A 27296-nucleotide genomic window follows, 5' to 3' on the forward strand; every position below is an offset into this window, starting at 1 on the left:
GTTTTGCTAGTTGTAAAAGCACAGTAGACATAACTCGAAAATTAGGTTCAATTATGGATTTATTTTGCTCAGAGCCTCAGACAGACAGACAGGCAAATGGCAGCGAAAACACGCTCCTTCGCAGATGTGTGACAATTGGGCACGATTGTCCTGTAGTGTGTGGTGTTCCCTTGTGCGTTCAAATCTTATGCGATCATGTTGACACACTGAATCAGTATCACTGAAGCACACATTTCACACTGGACTTTTTTTCAACACCGAACAGCCTAGAGTGTAGTTTTTATATATATTTTTGCCGTGGTAATGGTCTTAATTTTTATTCTTAGAGGTCTTAACAAGGTCTTAAAAGTCATTAAATTTGTTGATTAAAACATGTGCAGATACCCTGCATTATATGAGTTACATTGCATAACACTTAGCTGACTTTTTTTTTATCCAAAGCGACTTATAAGAACACGTTATTGGTTACAGTCTCTGGAGAATTGTTGGGTTAGTTGTTTTGCTGAAGGTCACTTCAGGTGTAAACAGAGGTAGCCTAATCGTGGGATTTGAGCTTGCAACCCTGTGATTTAAAGACCAACTCCCTAAAAATTAGGATGGCTCGTTAACATATAGCATCTGGATGCCATTAACTTATGATTGGTAATGAAAAAGAAAAAAAAAAAAACAACTGCACGTTTATGTCCCCACCAATGTCAAAATCAAAGTTACTCCCTTGATTCGCGATCTCGTTCTTTCGGTCACTACCCACAGCTCGTGACCATAGGTGAGGGTAGGAACATAGATTGACCGGTAAATCGAGAGCTTTGCCTTCTGGCTCAGCTCCTTCTTCACCACGACGGGCCGGTGCAGAGCCCGCATCACTGCAGACTCCGCATTTTATCGCCACTAAACTTTGGATGTAAACAACTCGCAAATGTGTTTGATGCGTATGCGTGTTGGCAGAGAAGCGGCAGGCAGAAAGGAGAGTTTTCTGGAGAGCTCAGCAGGTGACCAGAATGTTGCAGCACAAGGACTTATTTAATTTTTAAAATTCCGATTATTAACTTATCTACATCGAGACGGAATTATTCTAGAGAGAATCTCGATGCATCGCAGAATTGATTATTTTTTTTCACCCCTAATACATATTTGTAACAAAACCAAATGGGCAAGAAAGGGTTAGGGTAAAGGTTTTCCTACATTTATACACACATACATACACACACATACATATATATATATATATATATATATATATATGATCTCCACTTTCATTAAGTTGTATAGTGTCAAGCTCTCTCTCTTGGGCACCGTGCCCTCTTCTTCTCTACTAACACTAATTCTTCTTAAATCCTTGTGAGGAGGGATGACACAGGGCTCTTATACTTTGAAATTAATGGCTGCAGTGAAATCTAAATAGTGGACCTCAGCAGCCTGAGGTAACCTTCCCTTTTTACTTCAGAGTGCTTTACAAATTTAAATATACCTTTGGTAACAAAAAAGTGTATTTAGAATAAGTGCATAAATTCTTTATTCAAGGGAACACTTTGTGAGGGCTCTACCAATAATCCTGCTCAAACAATCTCACCTGACTCAGAAAACAGGGCTCTGTTCGCACACACATCACTGCATATAAAAGGTGAACCGGTCATATCTGATATTTGTGTTTCTCACACACATACAGAGGGCCTTGTTAAGACCTTTACTGGGTAAGGTGGCCTTTTGAAAGACTGTTGAGAAAAGTAATGGGATGCAGCTGATAAGGTCATTAATAAACAGGAATGAGTTTGGGTCAATGTTGCAGGAGGAAGAGAGATAGGCATAGACTTTTCTGCTGTGTTGATGCTATCCACTTATTGGCTCTCTTTCCTCTCATCCACATCAACACATCTGAGCATCGATCAGCTACTCCCTCAGCTCCACAGATGCTGTAACAGCTTTATCGTATATATGTCCTTGTAGCACTGTTGATCCAACAAGTCCCAGTGGACAGAATTATAATCACGTCTAACTAAAGCAATATAATGTAATGCTTTGTGGATATTTTCGCAGAAAAAGCTTGACATGGGCTACGCCTAACAGACTGATCCAGGGTTTCTCATCCTTCGTAAAGTGATTTCAGGTTTGGGCCTAACGAGAGTGAGTTGAATGTCTTTTTAAGATCATGAAGAAAGAGTGGTGGATGGAATCTTTTGGAGGGATTTCCTTGCTGAAAAGATGGGACCCAGACTATGGCATTAACATAACTTTGATTGCACATTGTTGTTCTAATTTGGATTTAACTCCCCAGCTGATCTTATAGTTGTATTCATCTTAATGTGCAGGCAAAGCAGCTCACGTCAACTGCTCTACTCTCAAAGCTGTTTGCCAACTGGAGATCTATAGAATTATGTAGCAGTGAAATTATTGTTAAGAAAGTTAGCTCCAGCAATATTTTGCCTCTATCAAAGAGATTTCAGGACTTTCTGACAGACCAGAGAGCACAAATCTGTCACCGCAATTCAAAAACCCTGTTCTTCCCATTCCACACATGAATGTTCCAGCGTCATAAAATCTTGACTGTAGAAGGCATTTGCCCCCCAAAAAACAAACAAAACAAGATATCAGCGTACAGGAAGTAAATGCCTTTTTCGCCCAAGTCATGATGGTTTAGACTGACTCCATCTGATCAGTGTGCTGTAGGAATTTATACACAGATTTTAGGCCTCAAGGACACTTTTTTTTTTGGAATGCATTGCCTATTCTGTGACAACGGACTATTTGAAAGCACACAGTGCTGTTCAGTTAGTTTGAGGTAGCAAAGGGAAACGGTGGCAGCTTAGTGAGGACATGTTTTTTAAATTCATAGCCTATCAATGTTGTGTCATTAAGATCATTTAATGTTTCAGTGTAATATAAAGATGCTTCTAGAAAAGCAGCATGATATTTATATATTTCCATCCATATAGAATTGTGTATTATTGTGTAAATTGGAATAATTGTAATTTTGTGAATTTAGAGATAGTAGTTTGCATCTTGGGACAACAAAGGAGATTGTTACAATTCAGTGCTCTTTTTCTACCGTAGGCCAGAATGGAAAAAAGCCTGGCTTAAGAGAGAACTGTACATATGGGCTACATTGTAGTTTCTCCTGCACAGTTTAGAAAATTTGACACACTGCTCCTTTAATAAAAATAACCTCATAATATAACAGCATTGGTGCGAAAAAAATCAGTGAATGCGGAAAACAGAAATTCTCAATAAATTCTGACAACACTCACTCTGACATAAATAAGTAATTTTCTTTCTAGGCAGCCCCCCCACCAACCTGAGCACATTCTACTGGAGCCATCTGTACCACCTCTTTCACTGGACCACACACAGTCATGATGATGAGGAAATTGCTGAGACAAAATCTTAATTTAGCTATTAATAATACTCTCCCTCAAATTCCTTTTGCTGCGAGGGTCATTCAGGGCTGCAGATACAGTTATGCAGCATACAAAGTTTCTTGTACTCTCTCATAAAGATTAAAATGATGCAGTAATGTTGCTTGATGTTGGCAAGGGGAACCCAGTGAGTTTGTCATTGTGTTCATACTGCTTCATTAAAAAGCAAATGCAAAACAATTGCAGAGATAAGTGCAGTGAGCTCAGATATGTGTATATCCACAATAATAGTTACATTAATGAGGTGGCTGCACTGGTTTATGGAGGAGATGGTAGTCTGCTCCAAGTCATGAAACATGAAAACATGCTCAATGTTAGATTGTTATACATTTCTTTAGAAAAGTGAGCTGTCTCCAGGAACTCTTCAATCTCTTTAATCTCAGCCTGAGCTGCTTTAATTAGCACACAAGGATTTGCTGACAAATTTCACCCCAGTAAGAAGGTTCTGTGGTGCATCTTTTCTTTTGCTTATTCTTCAAAACCCATCAGTACAGACGGTGACTAAAGTTTCTGTTCCTTTCTCTCTTTTTTTTTTTTTGCAGCTTTCAAGAAGGAGGACAGCAGCTTTGATGAGGTAGGTTAAGAACAATACATTCTGGGGGGCTGTGTCACCACTGGCCCAGTTTTAGGGCCAGACTGCAGACCTGTATCTTCACAAAGAATATTTTTCAAAATGTTTTCAGAAAGAACTGTACTGCAGTCTTTGTGTGGATCCTGGTGTGTAATATATGTGTGTGTTGAGCTCTCATCTCAGAGACATCCCTCGTTTTCAGTCACCATCACAGGGTTCTTTGGTCTGCCAAGTGAGACCCCAACCAGACGTTCTCTCGATGTGAATACCCAGGTCTCATATTTTCAATTCTTGTAAATTTTTGTTAATTGGAAAGTTTGTCTGATCCGTTTTTAATTTGAATTAAATGGACAGAACGCTGTTTGTGGGTGGAGGAAATTATCAGCAGTTAAATATTGTAGTATTAACAGTATTTCTTTTTTTTATGTCCACAATATTATAGCTCATTTGCTGTAGTTGAAATTAGCTTAATAAAGGTTAATAGCTTTATTATTAGTATATTGTATTGTTGTAATTTGGTTATACATGAGAAAGGTGCCAACTTTCTTGACTCATTTGGATCATGCTGTACCACTGATCTACTGTCTGGCTGGTACATGTGAGGTCTCTGTATTGTGTTATTTTAGCCAACCTTAGATACTTCTGGTTTTGTGGTTAGTTTTATAAGAGTTTTATATTATTTGACCCGGCCTGTGTAACATATTGATTTCTCTCTTATTGTCCTTCAGTTTGCTGTGTCAGTGGGTCTCAGAGTACTGGGATGTTTTGTTTGTACAGGGGAATCATGCCTGGCTGCTCTTTTTTACCTAACGCAACAGTGACGGTTTCACTACACTGCTCAGCATGCATCTGCTTCAGGTCCAGTGCATTGTCTGCTGTGGCATTGATTTAATAAATAAGTGATAAGACAACAGGATGCTTTTTATTGATGTTCCATACATATTGGTGCTGCAGTCGTTGCTTTGTTGTCTCCTTTATTTATTCTATGTGACAGAGTAGCTGAGATCTGATAAAGTGTACAAGATAAAATATCATTCAGTTTTTTTGTTATCGTCAGGCTTGACACAATGATCTTGTTTTCTGTCTTTATGTTCTGACATTTTCTGCTTTCTCAGATATTTATATCCCACTTAAAGCTTTTACTTTTCTTGGCAAAGGCTCATCACATATATTTGACTGTTGGGCTGTTTGTAAAGTTTCCTGAGAATATTTGGATAACATAAAGCGAATGTCCTTGTACTTTTATGGTGAAGCAGACCATTCTGGAAGTCCGTGCCGTGGGACTTAGCTTGGACGATTTGCTATAAATGGTCCTTGCTGCAAAAGAAGAATGTTGAGAATCTGAGTGGGGAAAGACTCCTTCCTGTCCTCCAACATGACAGCCAGCAGCCAGATTATGTGAACTAGTGGGAATTTGGCTTGTGTCATTGTGAATGTGCAGGCATTAATACATTGTGTGTGAGGGTGTGTGTCCGAAAAAGACAATGCTGGTTTGTTACTGGTGTCTGTTATCATTAAATCGCAGTACATTCATACAGACATACATGAGGAGAGGCAGAGGCTCTTACAGCTTTCCTTCAACAGTTTTGATGTCAACACATTTTCTGCCTTACAGATGGTGACCTTTTTTTATTAAAACTTAGTGCACTGATCAAATACTGATCATAACAGCCCCAGACAGTCAGAGTTATGAGGCCGATCCGATATTTAAGAGAACTTAACAAACCCTAAGAAACAGTGCAGAGCTGTGCAGTGATTTCAACTTGTGGTAAAACTGCTTTACTACAACCTCTACGGTCAACACATGATGCACTGGACCTTAAAGCAATCATCCAAAACAAAAACAATTAAAAAGGGAGAAGCTTTAAAATGGGGTGTCACGATTTCTCATTGTCGCTTATGATATTGTCTTAAAAAAATTCCTTGGCTACAGTAAGAACTGTCTGATTATTTTATTTTATTCTATAAGGGTTGGCTCAGAAGTTACAGGAGGTTATGCACTATTTAGTGGTTATTGGTTTGATCCCCATCTCCTCTGATCTTCATGCCAAAGAAAAATATGAAACACTAAAATTTTCCTTCCACACTAAGTTGTGTGATCCACTTTTTTGTTGTTGTTGCTATGCCTTATCGGCAGCAATTCTCTGAATTTTGTGCGTCATTCATTTAATTTGATGTCATTTTAGTTTTAATCTAAACATTTTTAGTGATCTGCTTTTTATTTACATTTCGTTTTATTTTTTGACAATGTGAACTGCTACAGTAGAGCAGTGTGCACAAGAGAGGAACTGTTGGCACTGTCAAGGATAGGACGCAGAATTAAACATCCAATTCCGACTTGGCTAAGAAAGCTGTTCCGTGGATGCAAAGCTGGAGGAAAACTAAATGTTGTTAGCCTAGCAAGCCAGACCCGTACAGCAAAAAGCTGTACATGGGTCTAGTGACGCTGGATAGCAGTGTGGGCGGGATAAACGGCTGTCTGTCAAGTTCAACGCCACGCAATAGGATGGCGCAACAACCAATCAGAGCGATGAAGAAGTTTTACGTAGTCAACGCGACAGAATTTACATTGTTGTTTGTAGTCTATGGCCTGAAAAGCTGATTTCTCTTAAGCTCTAAACTCTGTAAACTTTAGCAACAGTTGAAACATTTTCAGGCGAGAAAGTAGTCGTTTAGATCCCCAAGGTGTTGAAAATCTGACAAAATACTGGCTATTTACAATTTTGTTCCCACGAATTTGGCGCTGCTAAAGCTAGCCGCAGTGAGCAACGCACTTCCGGTTTGCCGTTTTGACTACTCTCGTCCCGTTAACGGAATTTGACCGTTCAAATGCCTTACCGGAGAGTTTTGTCAGCTCTGAGACGAAGATCGGCCCGGTGTCTTCGGTACATCATGCTCGCAATTGAAAATCTGACAAAATATCGGCTATTTACAATTTTGTTCCCACGAATTCGGCGCTGCTAAAGCTAGCCGCAGTGAGCAACGCACTTCCGGTTTTGTCGTTTTGACTACTCTCGTCCCGTTAACGGAATTTGACCGTTCAAATTCCCTACCGGAGAGTTTTGTCAGCTCTGAGTCGAAGATCGGCCCGCTGTCTTCGGTACATCATGCTCGCAATTGACTGGGGATTGCTCTCAGATGTAAGTTTACTTCGTTTCCCTATAAAGCTAAAGAGAGCTAGCTAATGGAACTTTTTTTTTTTTTTTTTTTTACCTCTCTCTGGAACTACACACTGAAACGTCGCACCTCTGTCGTCAATAGGTAGCCCGGCCTCCGACCCCGCTCCTCACGATTTGATTGGCTCGATCAAGTTTTGATTTGGAACGTTGCAAAACGACCACAAGTGACTAGACTAGCCCCGGAGCAAATTCCATTTGCGGCTGCTAGGGGCGTCTAGATTTCTAGGCTAAAATGTTGTGCTATTCAAGTAGCAGTTCCTCTTCAGAGGCTCTTCAATATTAGCCTTTAGATGTAAAAAGTCCCGTTGCTGTGGAAAACTTCTTGTCTCATACTGGTAGAGCTGAAACATCTCGTATCATGTGTTACCGGTACCAAATCTCTGCGTTGTGTTAAAGCTTGTAAGAATGGAGACCACACCGCTACTCTTTCGAAGGTCTTTATTTTCCTCAACCTTTCCTTACCTTTCCTCTCCTTTCCACACCGAACATCAGAAAAAAGAGCGCCACGATTACAATGACGCAAACATTAGCACAAATAAGTAAAACATAAAGCATACCTGACAAAAGAAAATGCCAAAAATAAAAGACAAAATGGGGGCTCACCTTTCCTCACCGAACATCAGAAAAAAGAGGAAGAGTTTAGGCGGGACCGTGTCTTTTGTAGCGGGTGTTGCTCCCCCATAAAAGAATGGACAGAAACAGAAAAAGAAAACAAAAGTTCCACCTGACTAATCGTATAAATGTCAGCTTAAAAACAATAATTTTGTGGAATTATAAACGAGCCAAATTAACCCTTGTTACAGATGAAGACCTTGGAGAGACTCCTTGTTCGTCGCATGAGATTGCAGGTTGCTGAGGCTCTTGACCCCCTCCAGTTTGCCTACCAGAAACACATAGGAGTGGAAGATGCGATTCTGTACATGTTGCATTGGGCATATGCTTATCTGGATGTGCCTGGTTCATATGTGAGAATCATGTACTTTGAGTTCTCCAGTGCCTTCAACACCATACAGCCTCCCATACTGAAAGACAAGCTGCTAGGTATGGGTATGACCCCCCCCCCCCGACATTGTGGATTATAGACTATTTGTTTGCCAGACCATAGTATGTCAGAATGGGGAAATGTGTTTCTGGAACACTGGAATGCAGTACTGGGGCTCCACAGGGTACTGTTTTAGCTCCTTTTCTTTTCACCCTGTACACATCGGACTTCATGTACAACTCGGAGTCCTGCCATACAGAAGTATTCTGAAGATACGGCTGTTGTGGCATGTGTGTGCTGTGGACTGAGAGGGAGTAAACCTTGTGGAGTCCTTCAATGTTCTTCCAAAAAGAACTGTCTTCTCCATGCCAGTCAGTCGGTATTGATGGAGGGGAGAAAGAGGCATTACAGGCCCATCTGTAAAATCACAGGTATTTCTGACTGAGATGTTAAACCAGACATAATAACCCCCTGAAGCGTGTAGTGAATTGTTTAAAACTGTCAAACAGTTTTTTGCTCCACTACTTTCAGATCTGAAAAAAATGTGTGGCTGTCACTGACCTAGAAATCTAAACCTCCAGCAAATATTCACCTAATATGCATCAAACCAAAAAACACTATAACAAACTAATGTAAAGAATATTTGACCTTTGAGAAGCATTAATGCCCTGCAGCCAACATTCGCCTGAGACCTTGTACCTGCCTCTCAAGTAGTGCTCATCCCCTGGGAGTTGGGCTTTTTTGAGGGGGTTGTGTGAAGGTGCAGTGGTGGTCCTGTTGTTTTCACTCATTGTTAGATATGTAACCAGGGTTTTGATCAGTCATGTACACAGATAAGTACACCTCTTGGAAATGGTTGGATGAAGATGAAATACTAAAAGGACAGGAAGAATGAGCTGTCATTTAGCATAACTAATTCAACAGTCGTATAATAGAACAGTGGTATTAATGGATGTAAAATATTATTTTTGGAAAAAGTAAGTTATCTCTTGGCCTCAGAAACAAATGTCCCTCTGAAAATTATTTCTTGTCAGTGTTTCTCATGTTTTGCACGTTACTGTTACTTTTTTTTTTAATAAGAGGCACACCATCTCTCGTGGTCACTGTTTTTAATCGGCTTCTTTTTTGTACTTACATGTGGATTGAAACTTGGTATGGGAATGGATAGATGGAGTCTATGGATGGGAGTAATTTAATTTCCAATTACATTTTCTGGGTGTGTTAGTCTGACTTTAAAAATTTTGATTTTGACTAATTTAGTCTGACTAGTACAATATCTTTCTTAATTCATGTAAAGGTTCTAATTGTTATTTCAGAAAAAATTTCTGAACTTCTTGTTTGAAGATCTATAAGCTTTAATGTGCTGCATGGTTGAAGATGGAAACCTTATTATGAATTCAATGACGTGTTGAGTCAAAGCATACTTGAGATAACTGGGGAGGAGGAGAAAAGGCATTGGGACCTATCAGCCGGTGACAGCTGGGATAGGCTCCAGCACCTCCCGTGCTAAATTGGATTAAGCGGGTATAGAAAATGGATGGATGGATGTAGGAACACTGGGTTTGAACTTGTTTGGTGGAAAAAGCAATATCAAGGTGAGCTGCAGCAAATCACTAATGTTCAAGCTCTGAATGCTTGGTTTCAGATAAGTGAATGTCCTGTAAAGTAACTCTAGTATTTGCCCAAAGGCATTTTCCTCTGCACAGACTTAATTCAGTTTTTTTCGGAATGACAGTTAAAGTTCCAACTTGTGAAGTTTAGGAGGATCTTTTGGTAGTATACCTTTCATTCATTCAATCATTTTCCACACCTTCTGTATCCTATTCAAGGTCACAGGCAGGTGTAGAGGGTCTATATTTTGCAAAATAACTAAATAAGCTCCTTTATAGTCTTGTCATCTTGATAAATTTAACCCCCTCATTCTTCTAGGTTGGTATGTCAGGAACACAATGTTTAACCTAACAAAGAAAAGATATTCGTCTTCACTCTGTTACATGAATTCTGCATTAATTAGGCAGTTTAAAATTTGTTGGGAAAATTGATAAACCCAAACAAACCTCTGCTGGACAAAAAACAACCTTCCTTTGTGTTTCTTCCTTACTGCTTACCTTGCAGCAGGCCAAAAGAATGCCAGTCTGAAATGTCAAGCAAGATATTACCTTTCATGATGATCCAGATGTGGGAGGAGAAAAAAGAAAAACTATTTTTTTTTTTTTTTTTTTTTTTTTTTTTAGGAGGCCAGAAATGGAAGAGGCACGTGGGAACATTGCATATTGGTTTGTTGACTGCAAGTTGCTGCTCAAGGGCAGCCTAAATTGCTTGACTGATAAGATGGGTCCATACTGCCTTTTTTAATGAGCTAGTATGGACCAGTATAAGTTCCAGTAATAGTTGTAGTAATAGCTGACTGTTCATATCCCTTTTAGAAGCCTTTAATTTAGACATGTCCATTTCATCAGTATTAGTATTTAATACTAAGTTCAGCACAAAAATATTGGCGATTGTCTACTTTATGGATAATTTACTATAAGTTTGAAATTTGGAGTTGAATAAATAAATGCCAAAGTACAACTTCTGTGTATCTCTGAGCCACTTTGACAAAACATCAGTACTGATGTTATAGGAACAAGAAGGTGATCAGCCATATCTTTATGAACACCCACTTGATTGTGACTGCATGCTTCCCAAACAACTCTGACCAATCTAGGGCCTTTGTGGATTGGGCTTGCCCAATGAATCAGAATCAGAAACATTTTTTTTTATTAAGACTACATTCATTTTCTTAAGTTAGGAAAAGAGAATTGCGTTGGTTGAAAATTGGTAGAACTTGGTTGGACTTCAACATTGAGGGTGGACATGTCAACTTTGATATTTATACCTTTTTCTTCTAGAAAAGGTAGATCAACATTTTGGAAACATTTTATTTGGACACCTAAAGTCCTCAGAACTGAATGTAACCAAACTCAAACTCTTCTTTGAAATACCCAAATTTGTCACCCACCCAAGTATTCACCAAGAGAGCGACCCTACAACGGATACATTTCTTAGATTAACGGTGTTTAACAGTTATGGCCCTGTCACACTGTTGCGTATGGCACTAGCGTATGAAAATTATCACTCATACGCTGGTATACGCTGACATACGCCAGGGGAACGTTAGGCATAGGTTGTATACGTTTCAAGCACGCTGGCATACGCTGGCATACGCTGGCATACGTTGGCATACGTTGGCATACGCTGAGGCAGAAATAAATTTTTGAACATGCTCAAAACTTTTGTGCGTATGGTTAATACGCTAAGCATTCGCTAGGCATACGCTGAATACGCTAGAGGTACGATATAGGTACGTTACTGATAGGTCGAGAACGCTGGACATAAATTGCCATATGTTGGCATGAAGGTGTACCGTACAGCTAGCGTATTTATAGCCTCGGCGACGATTCACGGGAGCGGTCAGGAGGAGGAGTTGGGGATCTTGATCGCTCAGAAGTATGTAACTCATCAGCCGCAGGTGCATCAGGCATTTCAGCAGGTTTGGGTGAGAATGATTCTTGTGTTTTTTTGCCTTTTCCTCGGCCCAGGGCCCGGGCAAACGACGATTGCTTCTTGGGAGGCATGATCGAGATGAATGTCTCGAGAGATGTTGATAGCGCGTCGTCTACTGCAATAATGGAGCAATGTGGAAAGGCTGCTGAGTTAATGGCGTTGCCCCTGGCAACCAATAGCGTCTTCTGCCAACATGGCCGACTGGCCGACCGGAGTCACGTGACTCCTCATTCTCAATAGGCGCGTTGAAACGTACGCTGGGCATGCGCAGTTCATATGCTACTCATACGCTAGTCATTCTTTATTTTCAAGGACTTTTCGTGCGTATGATTAATTTTCATACGCAACTCATACGCTTCTCTCATACGCAACAGTGTGACAGGGCCTTTACCAACGACATGGTTTGTCTGTTTCTTTTTATTAGATCCCCATTAGCTTTTGCTTTTAGCAGCAGCTATTCTTCCTGGGGTCCTTCCAATTAATCATTTACAGATACAAATATCAGCCACACAGAGTGGCGGTAAACATGACATAGATGATAATATTCCTAGGGTCCTTCCAATTCACAATTAACAACCTACTACATACATAAAGGATAAAACAAAGATACAAGGGAAAAGAAATAACACAAACAATACATAAGTGTTTTCCTCATAAATTATCGCTAAAGGATACAAAACATAAATAACGTAAGAGAGAGAGACAGCACAAGAAAAAAGGAGAAAAGAAAGAAGAAAAAAACAACAGCTGCATTACATAAAGTTGATATTCATGTAATAATTTTTGATTTGTATTTTAAAGGCATGAATATTTAACTGAGTAATGTTCTGAGGCAGTAAGTTCCATTGATGCATTGCCCTATACATAACTGAACGTTGCATTGTTGTCTTGGATCTAGGTAAGGTGAAACAGCCTCCAACTGCATGTCTTGTTGAATGAGTATGAACCAGTGAGCTAAAACAACTTTCTGTATATTATCAGTGGTGATTTTGTAATTATGACATTCTTGATTAAAAACCACAAGTAGAGACAAAAGCCTATTTCTTACATTAAACCAACCTAAAGATTTCTGCATTTTAGTTACATTTGTTCTCCAATTACATGAAAGGTAATGGTCAAGCTGGAAAGAGCAGCTCTCTCAAATGCTGCCCACCCACTAGCTAGCAATAATTTGCATCTATGTCAGTTGGGTAAATTACATGTCAAGGAGGAAACAAGCAACTTCATTATCACTCAGAAGACCTTAGGTCTCCTTTGGGGATATTACATCTTAAAATGCAACACCAGTGTTTATTATACATGTAAGTATGTATGTATATGTAGCAGTCACAGTGCCGTGTGGATTAAGAGTTTTCAAACTTTGACAAAACCAACATTCCTGTGGGGGATGTTTACGTATGTGGATACAAACCAGATCTTCATTTTCTTTCCACAAAGGAAAAAGAGACAGAAACTGCCTAATTTACGTTAACCTTCTACCCTCTTAAGAGCTTTTGGGGAGTCGAACTCGCAACAGACGCTTGCAATAAAAATTGGGATAGACTCTAACGAACAAAGAACTCACTCTTGGAAAAGTGGGACACTTACTATCTTATCTGGACCATAACTCGAAAGTTGACACTTTAACACCCCTTTTCACCAGCAAACCGACCAGATGGCTACATACGAACTGAGAAGACTTCATAAGACTCACTTTTAGTCGAATCTTAAAACTATATTAAATGTGTTTGATAACCGTATACAATTTCTTTCAGGTTTCCAGCTTGATCACAAGACGCATATAGAGACAATTTGTACGATTCTGGCTTAAATATTGACGAAGAAACAAACTTGTTGGAAAATGCCCAACCTGCCTGATGGAACCACATTGCCCCCTAGTGGTCTGCAGTGTTGATTAGTTGAACATTTAAATCCCAGAGGACTCAGTAAAATGGACAAGATATATGCAACTATTAACTTCTAACGATGTCCCTTCGGTATCTATTTGGTATTTGTTTGGTATCCCCATTGTTAACACAGAAAATTAACATTGTGTGGTTCACTATTCATATGTCACGATTTTATAGATATCCATCTGAATTTTGAAGTCATAATTGTCTTTATCATGTGTGTTATTTTGATGTCTTTATATCACAAGTCTATGTTATATCTTTAATCTGCATATCTTAACAAGTTGTGGTGTTTTCAGAATCACAGAGACAAATGTTCTATGAGACGGAGTAGAATTTCTTTGTCTCATCCAGAAATCCCCACATAAAGGCTGATCGCCTTACACAGACACACAGGCAGACGTAACCACAGTTCAGGCATTTCATTGGCTAAAGAGTAGTCATTCTAAGTCGTCATGCTCCGCCTCCGAGAATCAAAACCCAGAGCCCGCGAAAAACTTTCTCTTGTTGTTTTCCAGAAGCACGCTCAGATTTTGACACAGAGAGCAGAGGAGAGAACAGGTCAGAGAAGAACAATGGAGAATTGATCAGATGAGTTGCTCAGAGAGATTTGAAGAGCACGGAAAGATGAGAGTATGAGCCGTGGAGAAGACGACGGAGGGGAGGAAGAAGAAGGACGGAGCAGGACCCAAAGAAAGACGAGGAAGACCCGAACAAAGAAACAGATTGAAATACTCTGAAGATGCACGTTTTACGTGTTTTTGTTCGTCCCTCGCCATCCACGTCCTTCTACGTCGCACGTCCTAACCTCCGCTGTTTCACGCCATCATCACCTTTTCCTACCAAGAAGCCAACTCCAAGCAACCTTTTATTAATCTTCTGTGAACTTAAGTTCACTTCATCAGAGAAGCAACGGACCCACTGACACTCAGAAGATTCGATCATCTAACCACAGCCCTCGGCACCATCGTTCCCGTTTCCCAGTGAAAGAACCAACTGAGAAGCAAAAAGGTCAGCCACCACAGCCAGGAAGGCCCAGAGAGCGGAAGAGAAATCCCCTGGGACCCCGCGTGGCCGCTGCCATGTTCCGAGCTGACTAAGCAGAACTTCAGCACAGTAAGACCGACCCGTTTTCACCTTAAAGTGGGTTTGATGGATGTCTCGAGGCTTTCACAGAATGATAAATTAATCCGAAATGTCAGTTTTTAGCGTCAAATAGTCAGCCAACCCAAACTATTTGAATACATCCAGTATCTCCCCATTCCCCATATTTTATTTTCCATTCACTAAGTGTTTTATATAATCACCCATATTCAATGCATCTCCTGTTTGTTTTAAAGGTTCATGTTTTGGTCATATCATTTTAATAAATAGTTCATATATCTATATATATGTTATAATCACAGATTGTGTCGTATGCTTTCTTTACGTAATGTCTGTCCAACCAAACGAGAACTTCACGAAAGTAGCGAGATATGAGACTGATTATTAATTGAAAGATTAATTTAACATACCAGGATCGTAAGATTTTGAACAGTTTTCCTACCTGACTGTGACTTAAATTAAGTTAAAACCTAGGTAGGTGGTGCCCTGAATTCGAGGTAAGGTTTATTTGAGACTGTAAGAACATCTCATAAATCCTTATATTTAATACGTATATAAATACCCAATAACGCTACATATACATGTATGTGTATACCTCCAAGTTTGCTGCTGAGTCCAGCCATTCAGGTGGAGCTCACATCGGACATAAGGAGAATGTGAGCAGTCCTAAGGCTGAAGCTGTACTGCAGGCTTGAGTGGTACTAAGTTTAAGGTTGTTTCATTAAGAGACCAATACAAGTCGTCATGATGCAGTGCAGCAATGCAGTGGTTCTTTTGTGTGGAATTCACCATGTGGATGTTTGGGCTTTATCCAGGCTATCGACTATCCTCCCAGAGTCTGAAGACATTTGCAGAAATCAGCTGGGATAGGCCAGTCTGATAAGACTGTGTGTGCTGCAGATTTCTGTATTTAGCAAGACTCACCCTCTCTTTCCAAACATGCAGATGAAAACTTTGGTGGCTGCACAAAGAAAAACACAAAGCTCACACTCAAGAGCTAGTGTTTGTTTTGTCCCTTTTTGGACTGCTGTTGTAACATGAGCCGCATTCGGACAGAGCCCTTCTAAGAATGCAGTTCTAAGAACGGTCCACCTCAAATTCCGTTCTATGAACTGCCTTTCCCCAGGGGAACTGTTTCATTTCGCATTCGCACATGAGTCGGGACCTTGATAGGGACTGATGCGACGCAACCGTCTGCGACAGTGACGTGTTACTTTAGCGCCACACTCAACAACAAAACAAAACCCGCGAAAAATAAGGAGAGAAGAAAAAAAAACACACCAAGAAGCTATCGTGTTTTTGTACAAAACATGGGCAGCATCAGTGTAATGAACAAAAAGTAGGTATGGGTACAATCAAATTTTGTCCCGGGCCCAGCCAAACCTGTCAGCGGCCCTGGGTACAATATGATGTGGCTAAGCAATACAGATGCTAGCCATGCAGTGCCCTTGTAGACACAAAAGAAACAAAAAAGGAGAAAAGAACAAAAGATATATGTATACATACGTCTGTGCACCTAATCTCACGAGTGCACATGCTCACTTGCACCCATATGTCTAAATAATCATACACATTCGTACACAGTTGCACACATACATATGAACACTCATAGGGACGAAACATGGGAGAACAGTGGGGTTGCGAGAAGGTCGTGTGTCACATACATTACAGCAATGTAGTTGCAATATTGTTTTTCTTAAAACCAAAATATATAAAGCTTTAAGGTTGGTTATCACCTCTTCTTGTAATATAAGTGCTCCATTTTTCCCAGAGGGAATCACCTTTGTAATCCAAGACTAAACGTCAGTAGTTCCATTGTTTGGATGTTTTTAATTATGGCTTCCCACTGATTGACCGTAGGACGTTCTGTGTTGAGCCATCTTCTTGCTATGGCTTTTTTGCTGGCATGAAGATTTTTAAGAGGTATCTGTCTTTTTTTTGGTAATTCTGTGTCCATATTTCTCAGGTAGAATGATAAACGGGTGAAATTAAAATTATACTGCAAGACTTCACTAATTATACTTTGAATTCCTTCCCATAAGGATTTAAGCGTGGGACAGCTCCAGAATATGTGTGTATGATCTGCCATACTGTGTCCACACCCTCTCCAGCATGTAGGTTGTAGTCCTGTCTGTTTAGACTTTTGCTTTGGTGTTATGAAGAATCGGATGTAATTTTTCCAGGAAAAATCTCTCCACAGTTGTGAGGCTGTAGTAGTGATTTGTGTGTTAATTACATTTGACCAGTCTTCAGAAGAAATTACAATTCCCAACTCTTTTTCCCATTTCACCTTAATATAGTTTGTTTAATGACCTCTCAATTCAGCTATATGTCTATATACTTCGCCAATGATCTTTCTGGACAATTTTGTATTATAGGTTTTGATAAACATTTTGGTGATACCTGATATATTTTCCTGTAGAAGTCCTTTAATATTCTTATCAAAGTAGTGCAGGTAGTTGGAGGTACCTATAGAAATCCTGCCGAGCAAGGCCTTATTTATCAGATATGGTCTCGAAGTCTATAAATTCCTGTTTTTTGATGAATAGACATAATGTGGAGAGTCCTTTTCTCGTCCATTGGGTGACGCTTGCGTCATTCATATCTGGGTCATGGGTTGGCCACATTAAAATTTGAATTTCTTTCTGAATGTTGAGTTGTTTCACCAAGCCAAACCAGGTTTCTATAGAGAATCTAACCCACAGACTCTGGATATCATGTTGTTTAGCCACCACTGGGCTTCCTAAAAAAACTCTGTATATATGCATGACGGTAATATTAATCATGAACGATCACATTGGGTGTCTAAAATCGAGGCTGGAAGAGCACATAGAGAGAGTCAGGAGACGAAGAATCAAGCGCAGTTGATATTGCTTCGTTTCATGACGGAAGGAAGGAGAGCAAATCGCTGCAGACAAAGGAGACAACGTTTATGTTTAACTTATTAAACACGCGCCGGTTGTGTCCATGTCATATGAGTAAACATTTCAGCCGTTATTCTACTGTTTGAGCACATTAGGAACATGAAGAAGCGGAAATCTGACAAGGGGCGTAGCTACCAACCACCAAACACCTACGAAAAAAGGGCCCTATTCCTGAAAAGGTAATAGGAACTGCAAAGGGTTCCTACAGTGGGAATGCGCCTATGGTGGTGCTACATGGTAGAATACTTGCAGCCTTTTTGGATAAGAATAGCCTGTTCTAAGTTAACAAAGACAGCAAATCATATTTCCATGCAAAATAACATTTTTTCTACAACTCTTGTGCAACTCTACATTAATGCAAACTTACAGTTGTTATGAATATTATTTTGTACTTCTGCAAGGGATTGCCCTAAACTTCCATACATGCATACTTACTGCTTAAACAGGAGATGGCTGTCAGACATTTGGTTTTTTTGAAAGTCATAGAAAGTATTGATTCACATATTGTAAAGAGAATCTAAGATGCGTTTGATCATCTGACAATTATTTAAGGGGTCAGTATGAGAAAAGTTGGTATACAGTTTAACTCTACTCACTCACACTCTCTCTGCCTGTAAGCTTCTCCCAGACTTGCTAAATGTTTGAGGTTATCCAGATGTTGCTGATGCTGTAGGTTTGTGGTCATTGACAGATTAAAAGAAGAAGAAATATAGAGAGCAACATTGTTTCAGAACAATCTGAACTTTGTAGTACTGATGTGTTTATGTATCCACAGGTTTTAAAGGCTTGTTGTAACAACCAGTAGTGGACTCATTGCCATCTGCTGGCCAAGCTGAATCTAAATCCCAACACTTTGCTGTCAGTCTCTCATCATTTACACCAATGACAACAAGTCGTTACATTAGTCTAATTTATAGCAGCTTGTACAATCCATGGCAAATAGGGATTTCTACAATCAAGCTTGTGTTTGGCAATTTTTTAAACCCACTATGTGCTTTCATTGGATTCAATTCAGTTTTATTTATATCGTGCCAAATTCCAATAAATGTCATCTCAAGGCAATTAAATAATATAGTCCAATTCAAGCTGATTGGAGTTCAATTCATTGTAATCATAAGACAATCAAATCCAATTAATTAATAAAAAAAAAATCCAATTTTAAAAAAAAAAAAAAAAAAAAAAAAATCTTAGCTAAGGAAACCAACAGATTGCACCGAAACTTGTCTTCAGTCCAATCTCCCGTCCTGAGCGTGCCTGAGGCGACTGTGGAGAGAACGATTCCCTTTTAATAGGAAGAAACCTCTGGCAGAACCAGACTCAGGAAGGGTGGCCATCCGCCTTCACCAGCTGGGGTTTGAGAAGACAGAAAAGAGGGGACCTCAAAGTCCTAATGTTAATGACCACAGTAATGTCACCTCTACGTAATATCATTTGAGAAATGAAACGGGAGGGGGGAAAAGAGAGCAAAGTAAGGAAAGGTCGGTGTGACATAAGCTTAGCTATGGGATGTTTCAGGATCACCTGAGCCATCCCTAACTATAACCTTTATCAAAAAATAAAGTTTTAAGCTTAGGATGAAAAGGGTGTCTGCTTCCCGGACATTTACTGGCAGCTTATTCCACAAGAGAGAGGCCTGATGACTGAAGGCTCTGCCTCCCATTCTACTTTTAGAAACTCTGGGAACCTCAAGTAAACCTGCAGTTTGGGAACAAAGTGCTCCGTTGGGAAAATATCTTATAATGAGATTTTTAAGATATGATGGAGCTCGGTCATTAAGAGCTTTATATGTGAGGAGAAGAATCTTAAATTCTACTCTGAATTTAACAGGGAGCCAATAAAGAGAAGCTAAAACTGGAGAAATATGATCTCTCCTGTTAGTTCTCATCAAAACTCTGGCTGCAGCATTTTGGATCAACTGAAGGCTTTTCAGAGAATATGTGGGACAGCCCAATAATAAAGAATTACAGTAGTCCAATCTTGAAGTAACAAATGCATGGACTACCTTATTTCTCTGATGCACCAGAGTTTAAGTCGCATCAGTCAAAAAATGCGTCACAAAGAGGGAAAAACATATAAGTCGCACTGGACTATAAGTTGCACTTATTTAGAAATTTATTTCACAGAATCCAAGACCAAGAACCGACATTTAATCTTAAACAATAACACACAGAACAACAGGCTGAATAGGTATGTTAACGTAACACCTTAACAGTTATTCAGCTGCACAATAGCACTTCGGCCCATGGGGATGTCAAACGTGAGCGGGACTTTGTCCATGTTGATAATATGACGTTGTGTTCAGTTACCTGCTTTTCAATGAACTATGATAAAAACTATGAAAAAAAGTGTGTCCTGAAAATATGGTAGTTTTTCTGCATCACTTTGAGACAGGATGTTCCTGATTTTGGCAATATTACGAAGGTGAAAGAAGGCAGTCCTAGAAACCTGTTTTATATGTGCGTCAAATGATAAATTCTGGTCAAAAATAACTCCAAGGTTCCTCACTGTAGTACGAGAAGCCAAGGAAATACTATCTAGAGGTTGATATAGGTCGATAATTAGCTAGCACTTCTGAATCAAGAGTAGTTTTTTTTCAGTAAAGGTTTAATTACAGCAACCTTAAAAGTCTGAGGCACATATCCTGTAAACAAAGACAGATTAATCAAATCCAATATGGGAGTGTTGATTAAAGGGTAAAACCTCCTTGAACAGTCGGGTTGGGATTGGGTCTAAAACACAAGTTGATGGTTTAGAAGAGACTATTGCTGTTGTTAGCTCAGAGAGATCAACTGGACATAAGGCGTCTAAATACATATCAGGTTCTAAAGATACTTCTAAAGCTGCTGTACTTGATAATACATCACTGATAATAGTGGGAAGGACTCCATCAATCTTCTCTCTAATAGAAACAATTTTATTAATAAAGAAGCTCATGAAATCATCACTGCTGAGAGTTAAAGGAATACCTGGCTCAACAGAGCTCGGACTCTTAGTCAGACTGGCTACAGTTCTGGGATTGTTCTTATTCTCTTCTATCAATGATGAATAATAAGCAGTTCTAGCTTTACGAAGGGCTTTCTTATACGTTATTAAACTATCTTTCCAGACTAACTGAGACTCTTCTAAATTAGAGGAACGCCACTGTCTCTCCAGCTTTCTTGCAGTCTGCTTTAAAGCACGCAGCTGTGAATTATACCAAGGAGCCAATCTCTTCTGACTGATTACCTTCCTTTTCAGAGGGGCAACATTGTCCAGTGCTGTACGCATTGAAACTATAGTGCTGTCAACAAGAGAGTCAAGTGTTGCTGGAGTACAATTTAGGTAGTCGTCTTCTGTCATATTTGCACAAGGCAGTGAAGAAAAGGATGATGGAATTAACTCTTCAAATATGGTAAAAAGCATTCTCTTCTATATGTAAATTTCTTCTCTGAAGCTGTATAGCCAAGTAATGCAAACTTGAAAGTAACCAAAAATGGTCAGATAAGACAGGGTAATGAGGGAAAGGTTATGACTGTTAACTGTTCACTCTCAATGCCATAAGTCGGCACAGGATCAAGTCTTCCCATCCATTAAACTCTTAATAGCTGCAACACTGTGTCAAGTTAACAGTAAAGTCGAGGTCAATCCAGCTTCAGAAGCCTCAATACCACAGCAGCACATGCACTGAGACTTTGACGCTTTGTGCAGGTTTGCTACAGTATGTGAGATCTGGAGCAGTGTGCTCAGTGATGAAGAGGGATTATAGCGCTTTTTTAAATTCTGCAGCAGCCCAGTCAGTTTCATGCTGCATGCGTTGCGTTATTCCGCTGATTTGCATTCTGATGCTTGTCAGCAGCACTAAACTGTGGTTTATCCCTCACAGTGAGCAAACAACAGAGTGTTTGACCAGAACCACAAATAAGTAACTGTCTGAAGGCTCAACCCCTCAGGCCAACTTGTTGTTTTATGAATTAGTACTAAATTAATTGCATGGCTGGGCTTTTGAGAGTTTCATTTCTGATTTGCTGTGTGTTTGTGATTGGGTCTGCTCTTCTATTGATTTGAAGGGCTCAGAGGTGGTGAGCAATGTGAAACACACTACAGAATAACAATAACAGAATGATAGAGAGCCAAAATAGAGGCTCTCTTTCTTCTGAAGGGAAGCCATAGACATCAGAAGGATAAATCCTTATGCAGACAGCAGGAGGAAACGACTGCACACAGATACCCTCTCTGAGTTCAAGGGAAGTTTAGGCCAGGTATGGGTGTGCATATCACTGAACATTTGTTCACATGCACAAGCAGAAATGCGCACATAAACAGACACAGAAACCAATATAAACAGCTGGAGTGCTAAGAGCAGCAGCTGGGCACTTCATCCTCTCTATGTCACTCTGGTCTCCATCATGGCTAGCATTTGGTGAATATGGTGCATCTGCCACATTATTTGCTTTTGTCCTTGTCAAACGATTGGATCTCTTCTCCAAACGGTAGGTTCAGGCTCTGGGATATATGCTTAACAAGGGAGGATTCAAGCTCAGCAGCAAAAGACTAGGAGACACATCCTGTCACGAACTCACAGATTCATGGAAATAAAAACAGCGCAAAACAGGCAACATGGGAAACCATAGCTGTTTTCACACTGAGATCCGCTACCATTGCGGATCCAAATTGCTACTTCCTCCCGCGTTAAGCAATGTGAAAGCTTGGCGTATTAGGTGATCCGTGGGCCTGAAGCCGAGTTCCGGGGGCGTTGCCTAGTGGCAGAGCGTCACACGAAACACATAAAATGCTGGGCGTGTACAGTGAAGTAGGCACAAGCCATGCCTCGGAGGTAGGGTTAAATACACCTGTCTGCATCAAATTTTTCAAACCAACGATGGCGGGACACCTTGAGGACTTGTTTTTGTTGCTGGCTGTTTGTTCGGTCACGCAAGTGTATATGCAGTTCATGGAGATGTTATTTTACGGGGTGTGGATGGTTACAACGTGGGATGCTGCCGAAGAACATATGCGGAGAATACAAGAGCACTATAATGTCCAAGTTGAGGAAATCCATCAACAATTTGAAGCAGAAGAACGCAAACAGTGTAGACGCAATCGACAAAGACGTTTAGCTGTCATGGCTCTGAACACACACGTGTCTGCAAGAAGAGTGTGGAAGACTCCTCACGTCACGCCACGCCCACGTCCATCCCGCGTCAATTGCTTTCACATCAAATTCGGCTCGGCAAAAAGACTAGGGTCCGACGTGGGTCGAATGGCGAATCGAGTTGACACCCCAGCCCGGATCGTCAGTGTGAAAGGAACAGCGGACACACTAAATCCGCAAATTAAACGTGGGTTCTTCCTCAGTGTGAAAGGGGCTCATATTACGACTCCCTTCAGTAAACTCTCTGCTATATAAATCCGTAGTATTAACTCCTTACTCAAGCTTACAGCTCCTCCACTGGAGCCATCTGTAACATTACAACTAAATCACATCACACATCCCTCATCATGCCCTCCCCTGCATGTCTTTACATACTCTGTAAAAACAAATAAAACATTTTTTTTTTTTTTACAACTTCTGTGCCCATGCAGGGTGCTAATGTAGCAGTGTTAGGTTGGATTCAGATTTGAGCGTAACTCACTGGACTCACCTGAAGCAGACAACGCTGCTCTAATCTCACGTCGGGTTTTGCAGTTCATGTTTAACTCTCATGGTAATTTCCAGTTTTCTCTGACAGCATGGGTCTGCTGACTAGGGCTGTTCGACTTTGCCCAAAAATAAAATCTCGATTTTTCTTCTCTCAAAACCCGATTTCCGATTACGATTTTGTTTTTGTGAAATGACAAAAGGCAAAGAAATTATTTCAAATATGCAATTTTTTTTATTGAACATTTAACAAATAATTTCCTCATTGGGACGATAGTACAAACGTTGCACAAGTAGTGTTGTACAGACCGGGCAAGACAACTTTGCTGAAATGTTTTCGGCCTGGCAGCTTGTAGCGGGGGTCCAGCACATGAAGCAAATGTTGGAAGCCAGCCTTTTCTACTGTGTATATTGGAGCCATGTCTACTGCGATGTGAAACGCGACTGCATCCATAATATTTTTCCACCTCCTTTCGGGCACCACGTGAAAACGAAACCGGCAGAGTTACTTGCTTCAGAGTTGGTGATGGTATAGCCGCATCCACGTTCCTTTTGTGCCGTTCGCTCTGCAACACACTACTACCATTCCGGTACGTGGTTTTTCTGGAGGTGTTGAAATAAGTTAAGGCGGTAGCATGGTTGCCGCGTCTGTCACGGCGGTGGTGGACCGTGACGTCAAAATGACGTTTCAGGCCTGGCGCTTCCCTTGAACAGACGGCGCAGCGCGTTGTCGTGCACCAGTCGATTTTTGTAACTTGGCGGCGCCGAGCACAACGAACCGGATGGACCGATGTGAGACCAGGCTCAGTGAGGAGGTGCGTTTGTACAGGCAGCTGTACGAAACTGCAGTGAAACAGCACAGGGAGCACGTAAACTCCCCAAACTGGTGCACAGAGATGGGCAGAACTTTGGGGAAAGAGGGAGAGTTCTGTAAGAATGTGTGGAAGAAGCTACGGGACAGATACGTGAAGGCAAAGAAGAGGGCAGAGACTCTGTTGATGCCGGGGGCTTCAAACCTTCGCCTCTTTTAACTGAATTAAAAAATTAAAATGATCCGAAAACTGCAGCAGTATCATTAATTACAGTATTCTTGCTCTTGACAGCGGCATTGTTTTCTTCTCCACTTTCGTGCTTGTAGAGTAGAGGTAACATTCACCTGGCAGCGCCGCCTCTGTGACGGAGAAAATTGCAACTACTGGCGCGCAACGACTTGCGCCACTATATAGGGTCCTATGGCGGGCACGAACTCGTGACGTCATCAACACCGCTCGCGCGAGCAGACGCGGCAACCATGCTAGAGCCTTTAGTTGTGCTGTGGTTTTTAACTGACACAGACTTGAGACGGACATTACAACGCAGAGTATTTTGCTCTCCATCAAAAGCGTCAAAGCCGTACCACCTCCACACAACGGACTTCAGTGTTTCCCATACATTGAGCAAACTATGGCGGCCCGCCATAGTTTCCTTTTGGCCGCCATAGTTTCTGAATCCCAATCGTTTGAAACACAGCGATTTTTTTTTTTTTTTTTTTTTTTGGAAACACAGCGATTTCCTCGAAAACCAACCAATATGACTATACAACAGGTGAATTAGTAATTAAACATGTCCTAAAGTGTGCAATGTCAGAGTTTTGAAGTTTAGTGGCAAAAAAAAGGTTTATGTGTTATTAGTCGCTGTTGGGGCGATTGACACACACGTTATAGATCAGTGGGTGCGCGTGCATAAAGGTCAGCTGTATTCATCGTGATTTCGTTGACAAACATATTTTTTTACCTATTTATATTATGAGAAATAATGTGAAATTTGAGCAATGACGAGTACACTAGTATGTTGTCCGGGATGTTGCTTAAAAAAATAGCAAGCTCAATAGTTTCTGTTTAAAATAAGGTGTTTCATCTGTCCCGCATGTGTGTTTCAACCGTCCCGACTAGGCAGAGCGGGGTGAAGTTGGTTTTATATTTGACATTCGCCTATTTTCCGGCTTTGTAATTGTAATAGCGTCACAAAAACCGCACCGATTAGCCTCAGGATGGTATTAATATTTACAGAAAACTAAGACTAACATACCACAGGCTTTATCAACTCACCAAAGTAAGCAAGTCTGGCGAAAGATCAGAGTAACCGCGCCGAATATACTTCTAAGTGAACTACGGCAGCCGGAGCGCTTAGGGACCGTTGCAAAAGTGCAACGCCTTTTTTTGTTCTCACTGGATATTCAACCAATGAACACCAAACCACTTCTGATGGGTTTGTGAACTCACTATGAAGCTTTCACAGCCTTTTAGTTTCCAGAAAAATAATTTTAGGTGGAACATTTACTCAGTGTGCATAGTTAATTCCGTTTTAGACTTTTATTTTGTAATAGCTCTCTTGTTTTTAAAGATATCAACACCAAACCACTTCTGATGTGTTCCTGAACTCATTGTGTACTTCCTACACCCTTTATTATTAAGGACAACCTTTTCAAGTTTCTCAAAAAGGCATAAGTACTCACTGTATATGATCCATTCATATTTTTCATGAAGTTTAGTTTTAACCTGTAAATTTTTTCTATGACAATTGTTATCATTGGGTTTTAATGACAAGATGAGGTTTCCTTATAAGCCCACAAGGGTTTCTGACATCTCCAGCACACATTCCTTTTTTTTTAATTTGTTGTGTTTTATTGTGTATTTTTTTTATATTTGAATGAATGTGTGCAAATCAATCAAATAAAATCAAATCTGCAGTCGCACAAACTTATGCCACGTGAATTTACCCCCCCCCCCCCCATAGTTTCCAAAAATTCTGTGGGAAACACTGGACTTGGTCTTCCTCTTGGCAACAAAATCCAACGCCGCAGTCCAGATACATGAACGGGGCCTGTCCCGTAATTACCCTAGTTAAAACGAAAAATCGTTTTTACGAGAGAGAAGACACCTGGCCGCCAGACAAAACGGTATTGAAAAGTACCGGAGAGTTTTGTTACGAGCTTCATAAAGACGACGTTTGGAGGTAAGCTAACGGTTGTTAAAAGCGTCTGCAAAATGACCGTAATGTAATGTAATGTAATGTTGCTAACGCTAACTTTTATTGTCCACGTTATGACGCTTCCAGTGACGACACTCATCGCCCAATCAGTGGAAGGCAGTCAGCTGACGTCACGTTTTAATAACGTTTTCGGCCCGCTTGGAACCAGGGCTGAGGTGGTACGAAAAATTGTGCCGGTTGCAGGTACGGCGTGCTAGTGGAAACACGCAATAGCGCGCCGAGCCGAAGCGAGCTGGTGTAAAAGCGCCATAAATAATTGCTATTACGATTTAAAACTGATTAATCGAACAGGCCTACTGCTGACCTTGAAGACTAAATACAAGTAGAAGTGAACACAGTGAAGAGCTGTCAGTATGAACTGCAGAGACATGATCTGATTGCATTAGACCTGTCAAGATGACAAACGTATTATACAACTACATGACTCATCGTGTGCGGGGGTATGCTGGATGGTAGAGGGGGGCACTTTTGTGTCAACAAACTCTTCACAGCGTATTCAGTCTTTTGATTTTTAAGTGAAGAGCAATATCTGTTATCAAAGCATGGAAGTACTTAGTTTTTATTATTTTAGTTTTCACTAGTTATATTTGTTCTATTTAATAAGGATGAAATTCTAAATTTGTTAATGTTCATGTTTAAAAATCTGAACATTCTTAAGAATTTAAAATATCATGGCTCTTTGAAAAATGAATGTCATTGTGTAATTTGTAGCATTAATTGATCTCAAAATGATAATATTATCATTTGTCACAGTTAATCTGTGACAGAAAATTGTCCAAGCAAAAGTAGTTCCTGTGACAAGCCAAGTGGTATTTATGGTTGTTTTTGTTTTGAAGCCCGTCTTCCATCATATCCTCCTTCAGAGCAGCAAAATTCAGGGAAATGAGGATTGTTTTTAAGCACACATTTTTATCAAACGACAGCGATGGAGGTTTAGAGTAGGGCTGCCAACTAATCCACAGAACCACACAGCATTCTATAATTTCCATTAATCTTGCTGACCCCTCAGAGCATCAAACACTATTTTCTTTATGGTTTCCCATT

General features: G+C 40.3%; 1 protein-coding gene across 1 annotated transcript in view; it reads left to right on the forward strand.

Annotated features, from left to right (window-relative positions):
- Positions 1 to 27296, forward strand: part of cdk14 (cyclin dependent kinase 14) — a 226944-nt gene that overhangs the window by 10011 nt on the left and 189637 nt on the right. Inside the window, exon 2 of the mRNA XM_075464712.1 lies at positions 3953 to 3984. Within this exon, the coding sequence (XP_075320827.1) occupies positions 3953 to 3984 (32 nt within the window). The remainder of the gene's footprint in view (positions 1 to 3952; positions 3985 to 27296) is intronic.

This window comes from Odontesthes bonariensis, chromosome 5 (assembly GCF_027942865.1).
Source record: "Odontesthes bonariensis isolate fOdoBon6 chromosome 5, fOdoBon6.hap1, whole genome shotgun sequence".
Lineage (NCBI taxonomy): Eukaryota > Metazoa > Chordata > Actinopteri > Atheriniformes > Atherinopsidae > Odontesthes > Odontesthes bonariensis.